We start from the raw sequence: 20130 nt of genomic DNA, 5'->3' as shown, positions 1-20130 counted from the left end.
AATTGCCCAGAATTGTTCTACTCCCTTTGAATGGTTGTTTTTCTTGGGTATCTTGAATTTTTTAAATCTTGTTTTCTGTATTTTTACAATATTGTGTACTGAAATTAAGATGAATTTTATTCTGCTGCTTCATGTAACTATACTCAAACTGACGCCATTATTATTCTTGTTTCTCCAGGAGGCTTTCCAGCTTTAAAATTTCATCATCATTAAGATTTTGTGCTTACTCGTGTCATGTCCGATCTACTAAATTACTCAATATTTCCTTTTTTTTTTCTTTAGATGGAGTTTCACTCTTGTTGCCCGTGCTGGAGTGCAATGGGGTGATCTCAGCTCACTGCAACCTCCGCCTCCCGAGCAGCTGGGATTACAGGCATATGCCACTATGCCCAGCTAATTTTGTATTTTTAGTAGAGACAAGGTTTCTCCATTTGGTCAGGCTGGTATGGAACTCGCAACATCAGGTGATCCACCCACCTTGGCCTCCCAAAGTGCTGGGATTACAGGCTCAATATTTCCTTATTTTAAACTCTATCACACATCCCATTAAAGATATATTTCAAATTCAACACTTTATTTTCCTTTTGGTTCAATAAATATCCAAAAATGTTTACAATTAATGTTGCACTGAACGGAGCTAATGATAAATATTGTCCGTGAAAACATGACTGTTATTTGCTCAAGTTCTGATAACCAATAGAAATGTGTTTAAATAATCTCAAATAGATGCCATAGGCCAGGCACAGTGGCTCACCCCTGTAATCCCAACACTTTGGGAGGCTGAGGTGGGCGGATCACAAGGTCAGGAGTTCCAGACCAGCCAGGCCAACATGGTGAAACCCCATCTCTACTAGAAATATAAAAATTAGCCAGGTGCAGTGGCGGTGCCTGTAATCCCAGCTATTCGGGAGGGTGAGGCAGGAGAATTGCTTGAACCCGGGAGGCAAGGGTTGCAGTGAGATGAGATCGCGCCACTGCACTCCAGCCTGGGTGACAGAGCAAGACTCCATCTTGGCAGGGGAAACAAATCACACGGAATATAAACGCTATGTTTATACTAAATTAAAACTTTATTGAATAAAGAACACTCTCCAGAACACATGATCTGATGGACTAGGTCTACATTACATGCAATGAAGCTGAACATGACCGTAGTTTAACATGGAATGTCAAACAAATTAGTAATTTTCATTGTACAAAACTGTTTATGTAGCTGACATGCAAGAAGAAAAGTGTCATACTCAGCATTTTCACCAATCTTCCGTGATGAGTTTTAAAAAAGGCATTTGGAGAAACTGGTAAATGTCTTCAGCATATAGTTCAAATAAATTAGTTATATGTGTACTACTGAATCCTCTTTCAACCTCTCTTGCATTCCAAATAAAATCTTAGTGCAAACATCAAAGTTGCTGGTCACTCCAAAAGACTGTTAAACTCATAATAGAATACAAGTTCTGAATTACTGTGTATTAAGTAGGCAAACCCAAGAATACCAGTTACTGCAAAATTCATTTAGGCACATTTAATAGTCCACTCTAAGCATTTTTTCTAAGTCTCTCACATTAATGACTAAAGCCTGTTTACAGTACTAAAATTCTATCATTCAAGCATCAATGATTACATTTCAGAAAAAGGAAATTCATTTCAGTAATAGCATTACTGCTATATCCTAAAAAAAGGAGAGAAAATAAAGAATCATAATTAACAAAACCGGTATCCATAATAGGATACACGGGGAAAAACATTTTAGGAGAAAAAAAGTGTGCTTTACTTGCCACAGCAGGAATTATATAATGTAAACACCATATTGGCCCACACCACAAAAATCCATGAGAAAGGTTCAAATTTGAACACCGTATGTGCATTATTTTCAAATCTGTGTTTGTGAGTTTATACTGTATCTGCTTGTACCAATACATGACAAACAAAACAAACTCTTCCACACACATACAAGTGATTGTTAAATATTAAGCATGGCTTGATTCCCTGACTTTAGCTCAAAAAAAAAAAAAATGTTAAGTGACATCCCAACTGTCTTAAAAATGTTTACAGAAACCATTAAATGAATGTGAGTAGTAGCTGAGGAATGATGAAAAAGTGATGGTAATGATATTGTGCAAGTGGATGGAAAAAGAATATACGTATTTGCAAATGCACGGAAAATCTTATTCTGTGGGCCTTGTCTGAATTTTAAACTGATACCAAGAATAAAAAAATATAGTAGCACAAGTCCATTGACACCTGGAGGGTCAGGCCTAGAAAGCTTACCTTCAAAGTGCAAATTTTAACAATGGAATGTTTTAGCAGGGACTTAAGGACAATCCTCTGTCTTTTTCTTGTTGAAAAGACCTAAGATGTTCAGGAAGTATTTATTCCTGGCCAGAATTATTTCAGTTTCTTGGTAAAACAAAAATATTTAGCCACAATTACCACCCACTCATTCACATACACAGAACCATTCTTAGGGGTGTTTGCGGGGAGAAAAAGCCCTTATCTATGTTATCACCTAATGGAACTCTTATGTATAATCTAAGTTCTTTGAATCCACTACTTTAAATACCAACATGCACCTCTCTTATCCCCTCCCTCTCCACCCATCTACCCCATACACCCCCAGTGAACCTAGGTATTCTAATGTCTTTGTGTTTCCTAAGCCTCATGAATAAGGCTGTTGAGTACCACCTCCACCGGATCAAAATTAACACCTGGTGCACTTTCTACAGCACCTTTTTTCTTCTCCACAATTGAGTGGAATCTTGATGCTTTCAAGCCTGTATCTAGATCTCCAGGTCATCAGGCCGAGGTCTGCTGCTGGCACGACTGCTGGCTCTGCTTGAAGGTCGCTGGTCCACAATGGCTAGTGGCTGTAATTCATGTCCAGCAGCTAGTTTTTTAGAATTCTGGTTATCATCGGGGAAATCAAAAGGCTGTGCATGGGAGTTAGAGATGGTGCTTCCCGCCTGCCCCATTCGATTTTGTTCTGCACTGTAATTAGCCCAGTTTTGCTCACTTGCTTGCTTGTTGTAATTGCGGCAAGAAGAATTGTTTCTGTCGCCAGTAACCAGCTTGTACCCAGGAGGAGACATAGGCGAGAGGGGAGCGGTTGGTGAGGAGCAGCCATTGAAATAAGCATATTTTTGAGACCCACAGTCTTTGGCGGGGCTCAGCGCGCCACTGGTCGCATGGTAAGGGTCGCTCTTTCCCTTAACCCGATCCTTAACGCCCTTGAAGAAAACATAGAAGAGTTCAATGATATTCAAGGCCAGGGACACCAAGGACACCACCAGCATGAAGATGATGAAGATGGTTTTCTCCGTGGGGCGAGAGAGGAAACAGTCTACCTGATGTGGGCAGGGATCTCTTTTGCAAGTGTAAACAGCACTCAAGCTGAATCCATAGATGTACCACTGGATCAGCAAGAAGGCCACCTCAAAGATAGACTTGAAGAGGATACTGATGATGTAGGTTCGCAGCAACCCCCCTCGCATTTTCACCTTACCATGCTCTTCAATACCATACTTGAACTTCTTTATCTCAATCTGCTTCAAGTGCATGTCCACATTGGCACCATCAGTTTGGGCAACCTTGAGTTCCTCCTCTTTCTTGTTCAGTTTCTCTTCCTTTCGCATCACATAGAACACATGAGCCAGGTACAAGAGTGTGGGTACAGACACAAATATGATCTGCAGGACCCAGAAGCGCACATGAGAGATTGGGAAAGACTTGTCATAGCAGACGTTTTCACAACCAGGTTGCTGAGTGTTACAACGAAAGGCAGACTGCTCATCTCCCCAGGCTGACTCAACCGCTGTCCCCAGCAGCAGGATTCGGAAAATGAAAAGTACTGACAGCCACACCTTCCCTCCAGCAGTTGAGTAGGCTTGAACCTTGTCAAGGAGTTTGCCTAAGGCGCTCCAGTCACCCATGTTGCCTGGGCACCACCTGAAAGAAACAAAGAGACAATTCAAGGATCACAGATTGCAAATTACTAGTTTAACATTTAGTACCTTTCAGCTGATAGTCAAAATACTACCAACGGTTTCATATATTTCTAACATTCTTTCACAAAAAACCAAGTGCAAACTCTTCCTGTCCCATTTTTGCCAAAGAAAAGATCTAACAAGTGTTTTGTTTTATTTGTTGAGATAAAGTAAGTCTTAGAAGCAACAGATGATGAGTTGCAATCTTTAACCTGGGAAGGTGTATTGCTTGCTCAATCACTGCCTTGCCGTGTGACTTGAGAAGCCACCTGTGCTAAGCCTCTGCTCCTTTTATTTGTCTGATAAATGAGGACAGTTTTTGCCTGGTAGGTCTGTGTTTGCTAAGCAAAATCCTGATGTGTGTTATTCAAAGCATAGGTATCAAGAATCCAGGTAAGAATACCTATGAACACACATCCATAACCTTCTTTCCAAAACTTTAATGCTGTTATATATCATTTTATTACTAATTTCACTCTGAAAGATTTTTTTTTTTTTTAAGATGCAGTTTTGCTCTTGTTGCCCAGGCTGGAGTGCAATGGCACGATCTCAGCTCACCACAACTTCCGCCTCTCAGGTTCCAGCGATTCTCCTGCCTCAGCCTCCTGAGTAGCTGGGATTACAGGCATGTGCCATCATGCCTGGCTAATTTTGTATTTTTAGTAGAGATGCGGTTTCTCCATGTTGGTCAGGCTGGTCTCGAACTCCTGACCTCAGGTGATCCACCTACCTCAGCCTCCCAAAGTGCTGGGATTACAGGTGTGAACCACCACGCCCGGCCTCTGGAAGATTTTTCAATGGTATATCAAGTGTAATTTGTGCATACCCTATATTATTGTCATTTACACTTTTCTGTTTCTTTTTTTAGAGACTGGATTTCACTATGTTGCCCAGGCTCCTGGGCTCAAGCAATCCTCCTGCCTTAGCCTCCCAAGCAATGGTGACTATTTTTTTCTTAAGCAGTGACTTATGTAGCTCAGAAGTCAGCCTTCTGTCTAGAGAAAAAGTAGGCTGTATGGAAATATACTCTTTTGCTACAATGTGTCATTATATGTAGTAACCTACTTTCAAAAACAAAGACTAAATACACATCACACTTCAAGTAAAAAGTTCATTTTGTCTCAATACTACTTACAGCCTTATTAAAAAACAAACAAACAAAACCTACTTCAGGGTGTTTTCTCCAGCCAGAAAAGATTGGTTCTCATCTTTTCATTGTTATATACTTTAAAGTTCCCTTACTGGGCTTTGGACCCTCAGGCTATATGTCTCATTTAACTTCTTATCAATATCTAGCTATCTAAAGTCTATGCCTTCTCCATTACTGAGGATAAGAAAAAGATCTGGCCGGGCATGGTGGCTCACGCCTATAATCCACTCACGCCTATAAGCACTTTGGGAGGTGGGTGGATCATGAGGTCAGGAGATTCAGACCATCCTGGCTAACATGGTGAAACCCCGTCTCTACAAAAAATACAAGAAATTAGCCAGGCGTGGTGGTGGGAGCCTGTAGTCCCAGCTACAGGCTGGGCAAGAGAATCGCTTGAACCCGGGAGGCGGAGCTTGCAGAGATCACGCCACTGCACTCCAGCCTGGGTGACAAAGAGAGACTCGGTCTCAATAAAAAGATGTAAGTCAGTAGAAACCAACACGAATACCCAAAGTTGTCTAGTTCAATTTATGCTTCTAATTGCCGATTATCCATTTAGCTGATAAAAATTGAGGTTCTCAGAGGTTCTCAGGGTATAGGAAATATTTAGCTATAGACAGAGCCAGAAGAAGACTCACAATCCCCACGCAAGTCTTTTCAATGCCTCACACTGGTTTTAAAAGTACAGTAAGGCTGCGCTAAAGCTAGAAATGTTTCCATGCTTTGATATATACAACCTTAGCCAGGGCTGAAAGCTGGGAAGAAGTGAGTAATATGATGTGGCAGGCATAGGGAATATAGGCTAATTTTCAGCAGATAGTAGTAATTGGAGGGTTTAGAAAAGGACAAATTAGTCAAAGATTGTTTAATAATTAAAAACAAGCAAAGCTAAGACTTTGCAGGAGCTTAGTAATGAATTCTAAATAGAGTATCTAAAGGTAGGATTATTTAGGCTTCTTAGAAATATGTTCACTATCTGAATATAAAGGAGTTTCTCATCTGGTGTTGAACTATTGAGCTGTATCTCCTTGTAGGAAGTAAATGAAATCTAGGGGAATCTTCTTCCCCAGCAAGCAACATTACATTTCTGTCTAATGACTGCGTCTCCCGGCCATAGAGAACAAGAAAAAATGAAATGGGCACCTGACCTGGGATTTCCTGGACCGAACAAAGAAGAGATGGCTGAGCCATAAAGCTAAACTATGCACCAGCTAGATGGTACCATGGTATCATGGGTACCTCTGATGACAGCCCAGGGACTGGTACAAAAGAATGCTGAGTAAGAGTGGGAGGTGGGTGTGAAGGCCACAGAAATAACGCTCCCCCAGTGGTCACAAAAAAGGGAGCTTCCCTTTTACTTAGGAAGGGTCATTTTAGATTCTGAAGTGACAAGTTAGAAAGTGAAATCGATGTATGAAAACAGCATCAATTTAAAACAGCAGTCAAATAAGAACAAAGGCTTGAAAGGCTGACAAAGACAGTTGAATAGCCAAGGAAAGGCTTGAAGTGAGGGAGTAATTTAGCCATGATGGAGAGTTTGATGGTAAGAGAATGTGAAAGAAAAAAAATCCTACAATTTAGCAGAAAATACTAGACTGGAAATGAAGAAGTACAGTCCATGAGGGTCAGACAAACAGAATTTTTGGAGCTATATCAATAGACAGTTTCTATGTGATGATGTGTAAAATTGGCCCTAATTCTGTTTATAAAAAATTACAATATTTTGCCAGTGTCATCTGCTTTTGCTCAGATATTTCAATTGCTAGGGGAAAAATAACAAAAACAATCAAGTATAAAAAGATAAACTGTTTGCATACATCTCATCACATTCATGCAACGATAGAGCTGAAGACAAACCTATCATATCTAGAAATATGACCAGGCACAACAGAAGTTATTTTAGCTAGGATTTCATCATTACTCAAAGTAAAATATGATTGTGTAGATGCTTATAGTAATTCATCACTAAGTTTATTTACATTCTATAAAAAAATTCATATGATACATGACTTTCATATAATTTTGAGATTCTACAAAAATACTCCACAGTTCCATAGTATGTGAACTAAGTCATCAGGCAGCTCTTTAGTAGCTCTTTTTTAATACTCTAGTAACTTAACTGCAAAGTTGTCTTTTCTTTAAGCACCCATGCAGTTGTCATTTGCATTAATGAGTTATACTCTTTCATCTTAACAAGATATGAATTATCGAATTGGACACCGAGTATCCTGTAACACGTAGCTACTTGTCGATCACCACTATCATAGATACCATCAAATAATGTTTAATGTGACAGCTGCCCAAAAAGAAGTAACAAAAATTGTTCCCTTTTTTTTGGTAGTTGCTCACTTTGCCATGAATCAAATTTTGGCAACTGGTTGTTCCTCCCTGCTGCACCTTCCCAAATTGGTTTAATATCTTCATTTTTCCAAGTCTTGTATGGTAAGTTAATATCCTCTTATAATAAAAGGGCATAATTATATGTTTACAGAATCCCTGGCATTGATCTACAGACTATAAACTGCACTTTTATTCACCAGGGGGAGACAGGTATATTTCTTATTTGATACATGAGAAGACCAACGCAGCTGGACATATCACATATATTGATGCCTTCACCTCTAGGATACTGAGTTGGTGCTTTATATGTAGACCAAGGTCTGTCTAAGAGGAGTTGTGCAAAGTTCTTGTTAAGAGCAGAGTCTTAGCAGCTGGACCACACTTTTTGCCGTCTATGCACCATGTTAGATTACATTTCCATTGCTCTTCATGGCCCCCTAGACTGGATGGATGCCCAAAGCTACAGGCACTAAGTGTGATCAGCCTGAGGCCCCTCTGGCCCCTTTCCTGAACTGCATCACAGTCACTTGGCAGCATTTGTTAAAAACATACATTCCTGGTCTTCACCAGTCTGAATGAATCTGAATTTCTGGAGGTGGGGCCTAGGAAGTAAGGTTTTTTTGGTTTTTGTTACTATTCTTGACATTTCTGGCCCTTTCTTGTTCAAAATATTTAGGAGTGGGAGAAATGTCAGGAAAGCAGAAGGAACAGTCTAAAAAATCCAAGGGGCTGAGTACAAGGAGCAGCAGCTCTCTGGGCACCCGGCATTGAGGTCAGCCTTGGCTCCACAGCCCCTTGACACTCCTTACATCTCCATCTGCAGCTCCCTGAGAGCAGAAGAACTTAAACGCTTTAATTCAAATGAAATCTCTTACAAATAAAGCTTTGATTTAAAATTACATTTGACTATGCCTTTTGCTAGAGCCTGTGCCGAAGTTGCAGTCAAGTCTTTCCATGCCATTATATACTAATAGTTATTAGAATTAAGTATTTTACTATCAACTTTAAATATTTTTCTCAAGAAGAGACAAAAGTAATGAGCTGAGAATGGAGATTTAAATAAATAAAGGTAAATAGGATTATTGAAAACTAAAGTGAAATTTGATATCCAGCATCTTTTTATGATTGAAAGAAAAGAGAAGGTGAAGGTCTTTAATATCTGAAAGAATAAAATCAGAGTCTAAACCTATGTAAGGAAATGTCTATAGAAGTTCCCGATAAAATCATTTAATGGATTTTTTGGGAGGAAAGGGAAATCATGTGTGTGTCTAATGTTGCTAACACCCAAAAATATTCATGCCCAAAAACTCAAATGCAAACCCTTCTAATGTTTTCTTTCACTTTTATAATAACCTCTGCCCCTCCAGTAAATGTCATTGAGTGAACTCAGTTGTCTATTCCTCCACACTTAAAACAGCCACCCTTAGCTTGATCTCAGCCATCATCAGTTTGCTAGGTTTCATGTCATTAGCCTGGCCACCCTACTCGCCAACCTATACTCCGAGTAATCAGTCAATTTGAGAAAACAAATCAACAATAAGCTTGGTTTGATGAGCTCTGCTCCATCCACGCAGCTCACATCCTCACTTGTTGCAGGTCTCACCTCATCAGCCAAATTTCCTGACCACCAAGTATGGAATAGCAACATCCTTTCCCCAGTCCTGTCATTTCCTATTCCCTTTGCCCTGGTTTTTAAAAAATTATTACTTTAACAGACTTTCTCTGTATTTGATATAGTAAATATTTTCCTGATTATTATGTACCTCCTTCCATGAGAAGGATTTATTATTTGCCTTCCTCAACTGGAATGTGAACAATACGAGGGAGTTTGTTTTGTTCACTGCTGTATCCCCAGTGCTTAAAAGAGTAAGAGATGTGGCTCACACTTGTAATCCCAGCACTTTGGGAGGCCGAGGTGGGAGGATCATCTGAGGTCAAGAGTTTGAGATCAGCCTGGCCACCATAGTGAAATCCCATCTCTATTAAAAATACAAAAAAGTAGATCGGGTGCGGTGGCTCAAGCCTGTAGTCCCAGCACTTTGGGAGGCCGAGGCAGGCGGATCACGAGGTTAGGAGATCAAGACCATCCTGGCTAAGACGGTGAAACCCCGTCTCTACTAAAAATACAAAAAAATACAAAAAAATTAGCCGGGCGTGGTGGCGGGCTCCTGTAGTCCCAGCTACTCGGGAGGCTGAGGCAGGAGAATGGCGTGAACCCAGGAGGCGGAGCTTGCAGTGAGCCGAGATCGCACTACTGCACTCCAGCCTGGGCAACAGAGCGAGACTCCGTCTCAAAGAAAAAAACGACCAAAAAAACAACAAAGAAGTAGCCAGGCGTGGTGGCGGGTGCCTGTAATCCCAGCTACTCTGGAGGCTGAGGCAGGAGAATTGCTTGAACCTGGGAGGCAGAGGCTGCAGTGAGCAGAGATGGCACCACTGCACTTCAGCCTGGGTGACAGAGTGAAACTCCGTCTCAAAAAAAAAAAAAAAAAAAAAAAAAAGAAAAGAATTAATTAATTGGGGTATAGCTACATGTTAAATGAATTAAATGGGGCTTCCACAAAAAATAGAAAGATACTGTGCAAAAAAAAAAAAACCACCAGTTTTTGTTTGTTTTTTTTTCTGTCTCTTTGGGATTCTCTTAATTGTAGTTATATCTCAAATTTCTAAAATTTCAAATTGATTAAAAAGGAAACTTCACAGTAAAAAAGTATTGTCATCATCTCATTCTCATACTGTTAAATTTTCAAGTGACAATTGCTGAAACAGAGAACTGTTTGTTGAAACAACATGCTTCAAATGATTCCTGAGCAGGCAAAAGAGCTAAATTAAGAAAAAAGGCTCTTTACAACCCCCACTGCTAAATTTGACAGGCTTAAAAAAATAAAAGAAAAAAGAAAAAAGGCTTTTTAACAAAGAGCTTCCTGAATTTGTTAAATGAGGTCCTAATGAGGGTTAGGATTCTTGTAGAACTGCATCAGGTATCATGCTTGTACATTCAGTTCACTAGGTTGTTGCAGGTTAAGATTTAAAACACAAAATAAAACAAAAGAAAAAACACAATTGTGTGGTTGTCCCCTAGTTCTACGATGTTCTAACTCCGATTGCACCACACAATTTTATTGTAGCCAAGGACACTATTATAAGAAGAAATAGCCTGTTTAAAATCGTGTTTATTTCAAGAATGATAAATATCGGGGAAGGCTAGGGCTCTGAAGGAGAAGAGCAGCAGTTGATATTAACCCTGGTTAATGTAATATCTTTACAGTCTGAGTCTATGCAGGCAGTAAAGTGATTAGAATCAAGTACCATGGAAAAGATTCCCAGTTCATCAGATAATTCCCAACCTTTACTTCCTTATTTATACCTAGATGGCCTAACTGTAGTGTATCAAACTTACTGTATGTAAAAATCTATCTATAAAGAATTGCACATTTGTGTAGGTATTTGATATGGTGAACTGCTTATTTTGGGGGCAGAGGGGAGGACAACAAAAAAACACCAACAAGCCTTCCTTCCCCAGCTCTTACCCCTCCTCATCACTGAACTTACATTGGCATCCACTTAATGAGATGAGATGGGGATTGAGGTGTGAGGAACTCCATCCAAAGAGAGGATGGTGCATCCCATAAAAGGCAATCCTCTCCCCTAGTTCAACAGCTACTACTCAATTCTCCCCCAAAACAAGTTTCTCAATATCAATTTAGGGCTACCAGAGAGAAAACCCCAAGTCAGAAGGTGAGGCTAAAAGCCATGTTCTTCAATTGTGATGTAACTTAATATATTTCTATCAGTCCTTGGCTTTTCCTCTGCCCCTACTCTTACTTCCACCTCCAAACTGACTATTTTTAGTGAATAGCCTTGGTATTTTATAATCATATAAAGACACCCTTAGGGCCCTCACAAGTGTATTGATTAAGACAGTCTATTTTTTTCAATGAGAATGTGATGCTCTTAGTAACAGCTCAGTAAAGTTTGGTTCTTACTCTTTAGACGACCTTTAGATATAGCTCATTTGGTTTTAAATTTTTCATCTTTTCTTTAGCAAAACAGCAACTAAGAAGTGATTGACAAACATACATTTTCTTTTTAAAAAATTTTTTTTATAGAGGTGGGGTCTTGCTATGTTGCTCAGGCTGGTTTTAAACTCCTGGCCCCAAGCGATCCTCCCACCTCAGCCTCTCAAAGGGCTAGGATTACAGGCATGAGCCATCATGCCCAGCTGACGATAAACATATATTTTTCTTAAAATATTATTTTAAAAGCATAGGGAAATTGGAATGTGAAATTTATGAAATTGTATAAGCCACTGATGTATTTAAAAAAAAAGAGCTAACCGCAGTTTGAAAATAGGTAAAAGACAATCTGTACATACATAGTTAAAAGGTGATTTTAAATGGAGAATTTAGGCAATTATGCTAATAATTTAAAAAATATATACATTAATCTCCCATGGAAGAGATGCTCTGGGGATTTTTTAAAACTTGAATTATCCATACGGAATATTACATTAATAATAAACACTAGATAATTACTTTTTGTCTCCAGAGCTGAACTGGTGTGTGCGGATAAGCTCCCACACATCTCTTCAAATAACTGAGAATCCTGAAGATAAGTCAGAACAACAGGAAAGGCGGAGTGGAAGGTATTAATCACTGGTGACTGTCCTATCATTCCCTTCCCTGCGGGTATCATATATAAAGGCTCAAACCAAGCTACACCCCTGGATGTAGAGAAAAGAAAAGAAAGAATGCACCCCGTGTTTTCCCTCCTTCTCTATGCAGGAATTGGAAACATCTAAGTAACAAAGCAACCTTCATTATCTGAAAGCACAGCCTTTTATCTGCCTCCTGAGGAGCATCTTTGGAACCATGTTTCCCAAGGAGGGTGAAAGCTTTGTTGGTATCACAGTCGCCAAGGGTGAGGAACTCAGTGGCTGGGCTGAGAACCCTCAGAAGGCATTAGAAAAATGTGGAACATGTTTAAACAGTGAAGAAAGTAGGAGCAAAGCACTACCACTGCATTTTCCCAGCAGAGGACAGGTAACCAGTCTACCCTGACTTTGGGTAGTACAAAGCACCCCCACACTGGGGGAATAATGTTCTAATAATATAGAATCAACATCGCCAGGACGGAATGGAATGTACTGCCTCTGCTTGGTATAATTTCCAGTCAATTCGGCCTACCCAGAAGTAATTAGTCTTCTCCCAAAAGTGTTTTCTGTCTAACTGGCTTATTTCATTCCTGGCGGGCGCGGGGGGCGGGGGGAGGCGCGCTCGCTTAATGAAATCTCTGCATTACTAGACGCTTTAATTTCCAGTTATCCTTGCACAAAAGTAAACATTAGGCTTCCTCACAGGGACACTTTTCACCGAGTTCAAATGCGCCCGATTTTCGGAGGGCGATATTCACTATCTTTCTTGTCGTTACTAACTGGGTCGGGGAAGCAAAAGAAATTCAACCGACTTCCAAATAAAGCCACGCTTCTTTTTACAACATTGCGTAGCTCTCCCCTTCCCACCCCTACTTTGTACCTGGAGAGAAAGAGAAGCACGCCTTTTGGGAGCAAGGAGAGCTTATCGATGAGCGTTATCAGAAACCCCCAGCAAAGGCTGGCTGGGCCACTAAAGGGGCAGGGTGGGCGCAGCGCTGCTCCGACCGTGAGGCGCGCGTCTCGGAAACTGGCTGACCTGCCCCGGACGCGTCGTCAGCTTCCCGAGGGTCTCTCCTCCCTGCCCTTTCCCCTTGAGCCGCCCCGCCTCATTCTCGGGAAGTTTCAGGAACTTCCAGGGCAGTTGCAAGTGAAATTTAAGCACAATTCCCAAGGTATTCAGGTTTTCTTACCAACGCGGAGACAGTGGGATTCAGCAAGTTTAAGAGGAAAAAAAAAAAAAAAGGTGGGCTGGTATGAGAGGGATGGGAAATTAGATTGACAACTTTAATTAAATCAACCATTTGTTCTTCTACCATTTGGCACCCAGCCCATCTCTCCTCCTATCCCTCCCACCCCGCACCCCGGGTTCCTTTGCAGTGACGAACTCGGACCTGAGCTCGATTTGACTTGTGAGGATTTGGGGGAAACGTCCCAAAACCGCGCTGGTTCGGGCAGCGAAGGCGCGGGAAGGAGCCCGGCAGACGCTAAGATGGCAGGAGGCGCCCCGCGCCCGTCCGGCCCACGGCCTCCGCAAAGCTTTCATTTTTATTTGCTTTTCAGCATTCACCGGTGCAAATACTTCCACTGCAGGGTCACGTCAAGAATCTAAACTAATTATTTTAGTCTGTAGATTTATACAGAACAGAAAATCTTTACCGCGCACAAAAATGCATGGCTGCATTTCTGATGAACAGAATGGGTGTTACCAATAAAAGTATTTTAAAAATTGAACCCTTTTAAACAACGCATTAGCGTTATCTTTGCCCTAGGAGTTCCAACTCCAAAGAACTGCCCCAGAGTTCTGAATTCTGTTACAGGTTCGAGCAGTGGGAAGGTGCGGGGCGGCGGGTGTTGGCGCGGGGAGCTCCCAAAGCGCTGTTTAAGAAGGTCTTTTTTCCTGCTCTTTCTAGGAGCTCCCGTTTTAGGAGACGGTTTTGGAAAAGCATCCTGGCATACACTCTTTTTTAAACGTCTGATCTCTAATGCTCTGTAACTAATCACCACCCATTCAAGAGATTTCATCTCCTAAACTGACAACGTGGTCGAGTAAAAGCTGTCTCTCCTGAGGGTCTCAAATCTTTCCATAGCGGTTGCTAACACAAAGTAACAATTTACTGTTGATTTTTAAAGCATAATATTAATACTCTTGAATTTTATACCTTTTTGTTTAATGGGGAAAATTCTAGGAAGGAACCACGTGGAAGTCAAGTAACCACGATGTTTTAACAAAGCACTTTGTCACAAAAGAAGTTGGCTTTGCAAAGCTATAGAACATCAATCAAGATTTCCATGTGAAAAAAGCACTTTATTCTATGAAGTGTAGAATACTATAGGAAGCACGCTAAGCAAATTTGCACTTTGATTTTTCCGAAGTAGTCAGTCAAATCCCCCAACTCAGGCGCCTAACCGCCCGCCCCCCCACCCAACAAATGATAGCACCTAGACTATTACTGATTACAAAAAAAAAAAAACAAACAAACAAAATAAAACGATACTCTAAAATGAAAAACCAAACATCCAGTAAACTAATCCTTTATTCTAATCAGAAAGGTTTGAACCTTTTTACCTGTTGCAATGTTAATACTTTTTTAACAGTCAAAATATATATTTGGTACAATAAATTTTAACTTTAAAACTATAGAAACACTTTCAAATCCATCAATCCATTTACGGTATTATAATTCAAAATTACATTTAACACATTTTAAAACTTTAGAAAAGTTTTACTTGTAGAAAAAGAAACTAATAGGTAACGTGTTCTCATTTTTTAAAAACTTACTCTTTTGCTTAAAAGAAGTGAAGTCACGCCAAGTGATTGAACTCCTTGGAGGATGAAGTAAAATGAAAAGGCAAGTTCAGGCACTCAGACCTGTCTATTTAAAGTTTAAAACTCCGCTGCTGTTTGGTACTTTCCTCACGCCTTCCCCCTAATGAAAGAAAAGTGCTGATACCTCGTAAAAGCTTTTTTGTAACTTGGAGCACAGAGCTTTTAAAAGTTTCAAGCCACTGACTCAACTGGGAGGAGGGGCTAGAAGAAAGGGGAGGGCAAAGGGAAAGGCTGGGAGGAGTGGGGGAGGAGGCTGGTGAATGTAGAAGGGCCGGGGGGAGAAGAGGCAAAGAGCAGGAGTGGAATCAGGATAAAGTTGTAGTTTAAACTTGCTGATGAGGAAAAATAAAATAGCATTAGGGACATGAATGCCTCTACTTGGAGTTGCTCCTCACACATAAGAATCATTGATTATAGTGCTTGCTTCACCAGAAGACCAGGGATAATAGGGGTAAAAAGTGTATATTTTTATTATAACATTGTCTAAAATTTTTAAAGTAGCTTACAATAAATAAAAATGGTGGGGAAGCATATAACCAGTTCAAGCTTGTTTCACATTGACCAAGGTGTGTGAAGTTAGAGGTAGGTGTGAGTGACCTGTTTGATGAGCTAATTCCCTTCCTTTAAATGTAAGTAAGGACAATTAACAAAGGGAATGGTGGAGATGGGAGACAGACATTTCAAAAATTGACATATATGAAGAAAAGTCCATACCCAATCCATCTTTCAACCCCTTGACTGCTTTGAATTTTTACTTTCTTTCAGTTTAGCAAAAGGCTGTGTGTGTATATGTATTTTTTACATATATAGCATGTTTTGTTTGCCTATGAAATCTTGATATCTGACCTCTACCGTATCTCCAGAAAACTAAGAAGTTATATTTCAGCCCTATTTATGCCAAGACACTAAAACCCAAATCTGTAGTGAAATGTGAGGATTTTAAAAATACAGACTATGGTTGCATTAAGTAGGTTCCCAAACTAATCAGCCCTCCTTAAAATCAGTTCCCCCTCTCAAGCCCACTAGAGAGTTTTCTGCCCAATGACAGTAAAGCTGAGCATATCATCTTTATGTGCTTCCCTATCCCCTTCCAAATGCTCTTCCTCTTCAGGGCTCTGCATTAGGGTTTATAATGGCCCGAGTCATATGGCCTCAATCTTAGAGCAGGCAGCTTCTTTGAGGGCTTCCGAAATGCCATAGCACAGTGTTGTGGTAGGACGATTCCTCATAAAGAGGCTTCAGTGATGCTCCTGAGGTTGGACAGGAAATTTCTTGGCCAGTATTCTCTGGAGGGAAAGCAAACTCATCTGGCCTTCCTATTCCTAACACTTTTCTCACTCATGCAAATACCAGAAAAAAGAAGGATGTCAAATATATTCTCGTAGACACCGTCCTCTAATTAAACTTTCACTGAAATGACTAATACAACATCTTTCGAAATGTTGCAGGTTTTTTTTTTTTTTTTTTCTGAGACGGAGTTTCGCTCTTGTTGCCCAAACTAGAGTGCAATGGCGCAATCTCTGCTCACCGCAACCTCCGCCTTCCGGCTTCAAGCGATTCTCCTGCCTCAGCCTCCCCTGTAGCTGGGATTACAGGCTTCTGCCTCCCAAAGTGCTGGGATTACAGGCGTGAGCCACCGCGCCGGGCCCAAATGTTGCAATTTCAAGGAACAATTTTGCTTTTACTTGTTGGCTATCCTATTACCAAGAGTACATTTCTCTTTAGGAAAGGGGAAAAACAATCTTCTGGAAGTAGAAATTGTAACCTGACTTTCGAGTCTTCAGGTTCAGCAACCTATAAATGTTGTTTTGGTCTTGTATTTATATTGTTCTTTAAATAAATCTATTGTTTTGTCTTAACTAAAAATTATTTCATTGGACTTAGAACACATTCACGAAAATGATTTATTCTTTTTATGGTAAGAAAATACATTTCTTCTTTATAAAAAAGTATGCTTCATTTAATTTACATAACAATTTATTTTTGTAAAATTATTTATCAAGTACAATTATACAAAACATTACCATGATTCTAATTCAGAATAAGTTACATGAAAGAAAAGTTGTCATTGACTGTTTTATAATAGGGTTTTTAAAGCAAAAACAAATTCTGTTTATTTCTGTTATGTTTTGTTAGGTCTACAGATGAATATTGATGTTTAAATATTCTTGTAAAGTATTCTTTTCTTTTTAATCTACTACCTATGTGACCAGTTGGAAATAGAGCTAAAGAACTTCCTTATAACAAGTTAAATTATTCATGGAAATCACTTGAACTATTTTCTGAGCCAAAGGGATTACTCATAGCATGATCCAGTAATTAATTACTTCTCTTAATACGTGAACGTACTATGTCTTTTCTTTCTAAAGTCATTTTTCCACGATCATAGATACAAGATCTCAACATGATTTCATGAAAATATCATTGATAAGACATTCTGAGGAACCTTCTCTTCTTTTGGGATAATGGCACTGAAATGCAATGCTATGAGTAATCATGTGCAAGGGAAAATAGGTTTTGCAAAAGGCCCCACAGTTTTCTCTCATGGACAACTAGTGGGGTCTCTAAATGACAGGTAGCAACTTCTATTATAACTCATACTCTAGCAGTGTTGGTGAGTTATATTTTTATCAGTAATAAAATTGTTCAAAAGTATCTCACTTATCTGACCTTAGAAGCTTGTCTCCATTGGAATGTTTTGCAAAAATTGTGGAATAGTTTTTTTTTTAAATGTGTTTTTCTCATATTCTCAGAAATGTCAATGCCGTTTCTTTAATATAAACACTGACTTCCTAGAACTGTGTCTTCTCTGATTGCCAGAACTTGTCTATGTAGAAGAAATGGATGCAGCCTGATTAACACTGCTCTTTGGAGAACTAGAAACAGTTATTCACAGTTTCTGTCTTCTGCAGGGCTTCTTTAGGCCAAATGACCTGCCAGGCCTTTGATTCTGTTTTATCCATGTAGCTATATATTTTGCAAAATGCACATTGTTGGCACAATGGAGGGTAAGTTATTTTTCAGAATTGTGAGAAATATTTCTTAATATGAGAACCAACTCCTTTTTTGGATTTTTACCTTTGTTTCAAAATAGGAATTTCTGAAATTTTAAGAAATGAATGGAGTGATTTTTAAGGACTTTAAATGCCTATCCCACATAAACTCTGATGGATTACTTTCACCTCATTGAGTAGCATAAACATTCAAAAATAATTGGTGCCTCCAGATTAGACTTGTAAGAAGAGTATTGTAATGGGAGAGCAGTAAGCTATAGGAACTTGAAAGGCAATACTAGCAGAAAGAAAGGAAAGGAAGGTAGAATTACCAGAACTTGATGACGGATGAATGGGAAGACAAGGAAGAGGAGGCTGTGGAAACAGATTTTTGGAGTTTTGATTGGGAAAATATTACTAATACAAAAAAAGGAAGCTCGGGGAGGGACTGACCTGCTGAAAGAGATACAAAGATTTGTTTGAAATATTTTGGTATGAAGAACTGAAATATCTAGGTAAAGACAGATGACTGACAATTTAAAACAGGAGCTGTGGAGTTCACTTTAAAATTGTAATGGCGGGGCACAGTGGGTCATGCTTGTAATCCCAGCACTTTGGGTGGCTAAGGCGGGCAGATCACCTGAGGTCAGGCATTCGAGACCAGCTTGGGCAACATGGTGAAACCCCGTCTCTACTAAAAATACAAAAATTAGCTGGGCGTGGTGGCACACACCTGTAGTCCCAGCCTCCCAGGAGGCTGAGGCACAAGAATTGCTTGAACCTGAAAAGTGTAGGTTGTAATGAGCCAAGATAACACCAATGCACTACAACTGGGCAATAGAGTGAGTCTCAAAAAAAAAAAAAAAAAAAATTGTTATAAGATTTGTGATTGGGCAGGCACAGTGGTTCAACTCTGTAATCCCAGCACTTGGGAGGCTGAGGCGGGATGACAACTTGAACCCAAGAGTTCAAGACCACCCTGGGCAACATAGAGAGACCCTGTATCTACAACAAATAAAAAGGTCATTTAGGCGTGGTGGCAGGCCTCTGTAGTCCCAACTACTCAGGAGGCTGAGGTGGGAGGATCTGAAAAAAAAGAAAAAAAAAAAAAGATTTGTAATTAGAAGCCACAGGTATAGATGAAATTACTAAAAGATGGGACATAGGCAGTGTACTAAAAAGCACGCACACAGCCTTGGTGGATTTCCTCATTTAATGCAGACAAAAAGAATGAAAAAAGAGGCAAGGTAACAACATCTGGGAAAGGGAAGGGTATTTAAAATAGCTACAGTGTGGGCCACATGAAACTAGGGTTTGAAGGTATTTTCTCAAAGTAGGTAAGGTTATCAGCTGGCTGAGATGAAAGTAAGTGAAGAAGAATCCGAAAATTTGCAATCCCTCTGGGGCAATTCAAGGTATTTGTAGAAGAATAGAAAGACTACCTGAGACTAGGCAGGTCTAGGTTGATTTTGTAATGAGATAAGATGGCATTATCTTACAGATTTCCTTTCCTTAGCATCAGAATAATCCTTTCTATGCACCAAATTTCTATTTTAACTAATGTTTACCAGACAGCAAGAAAGAAATAAAAGTTAATTTGGAAGTCATAAGTTTGCAAGTTTAGAAATGCTCTACCCAAATCGGTAAAACTAGCCAGAAAATGTGTTCTTTATGTGACTGTTGGTCAATTACATTTCTTTCGGAGCAGTGAAGATTTCTCATCGTATTACCACTTGTGCTGGTATCCCTTTTTCAAAAGATAAGTTTCTGGGGTCCGTCAATTCGCTTCATAACCCTGAAGTATTCAACTTAACTGAAAACATCTTTCCCATTTACTTAGCATTCTATCATCCTTGAAAAATGTTTAAGGATCAAAGATTGATTTGACCTGTGTAAAATTTCAACTCATTTTTGTAGCCCACATTTACCTCCAAACGAATCTTACTGTAAACCAAACTACACAAAAAGGTATTTGTAAAGGGAAGAATTTGTTTTGCTTTGTTTGTTGAATGGGAAAGAATTCCAGCCAGTGGATAAATATGTCTTTGGCTCCACCTTCTGTGCAGAGTGAAAATGAACATTGCAAGGAGAAACTGGTAAATCATTCACTGTTTCATGTTTATTTGTTTAATTTTACCTTTTCAATGAAGCTTGGTTAATTTTTTATGATCACTTGTGAATTCATT

The 20130-nt window shown here is 39.7% G+C and overlaps 1 protein-coding gene across 1 annotated transcript; it reads right to left on the bottom strand.

The window, feature by feature from the left end:
- Positions 1–1051: 1051 nt before the first annotated feature.
- Positions 1052–15213, bottom strand: GJA1 (gap junction protein alpha 1). The gene is made up of 2 exons (XM_054492853.2): positions 14904–15213; positions 1052–3942 (listed from the first exon to the last, which is right to left on the bottom strand). The coding sequence occupies exon 2, from the start codon at positions 3924–3926 to the stop codon at positions 2778–2780; it is 1149 nt and encodes a 382-aa protein (XP_054348828.1). The 5' UTR covers positions 3927–3942; positions 14904–15213; the 3' UTR covers positions 1052–2777.
- Positions 15214–20130: the final 4917 nt, after the last annotated feature.

Source organism: Pongo pygmaeus, chromosome 5, assembly GCF_028885625.2.
Source record: "Pongo pygmaeus isolate AG05252 chromosome 5, NHGRI_mPonPyg2-v2.0_pri, whole genome shotgun sequence".
Classification (NCBI taxonomy): domain Eukaryota; kingdom Metazoa; phylum Chordata; class Mammalia; order Primates; family Hominidae; genus Pongo; species Pongo pygmaeus.
This window is presented reverse-complemented; position numbering and strand designations above follow the sequence as displayed.

Excerpts from the sequence above, each read along its gene's own strand:
- GJA1 (XM_054492853.2), bottom strand. The coding sequence starts at position 3,926 with ATGGGTGACTGGAGCGCCTTAGGCAAACTCCTTGACAAGGTTCAAGCC.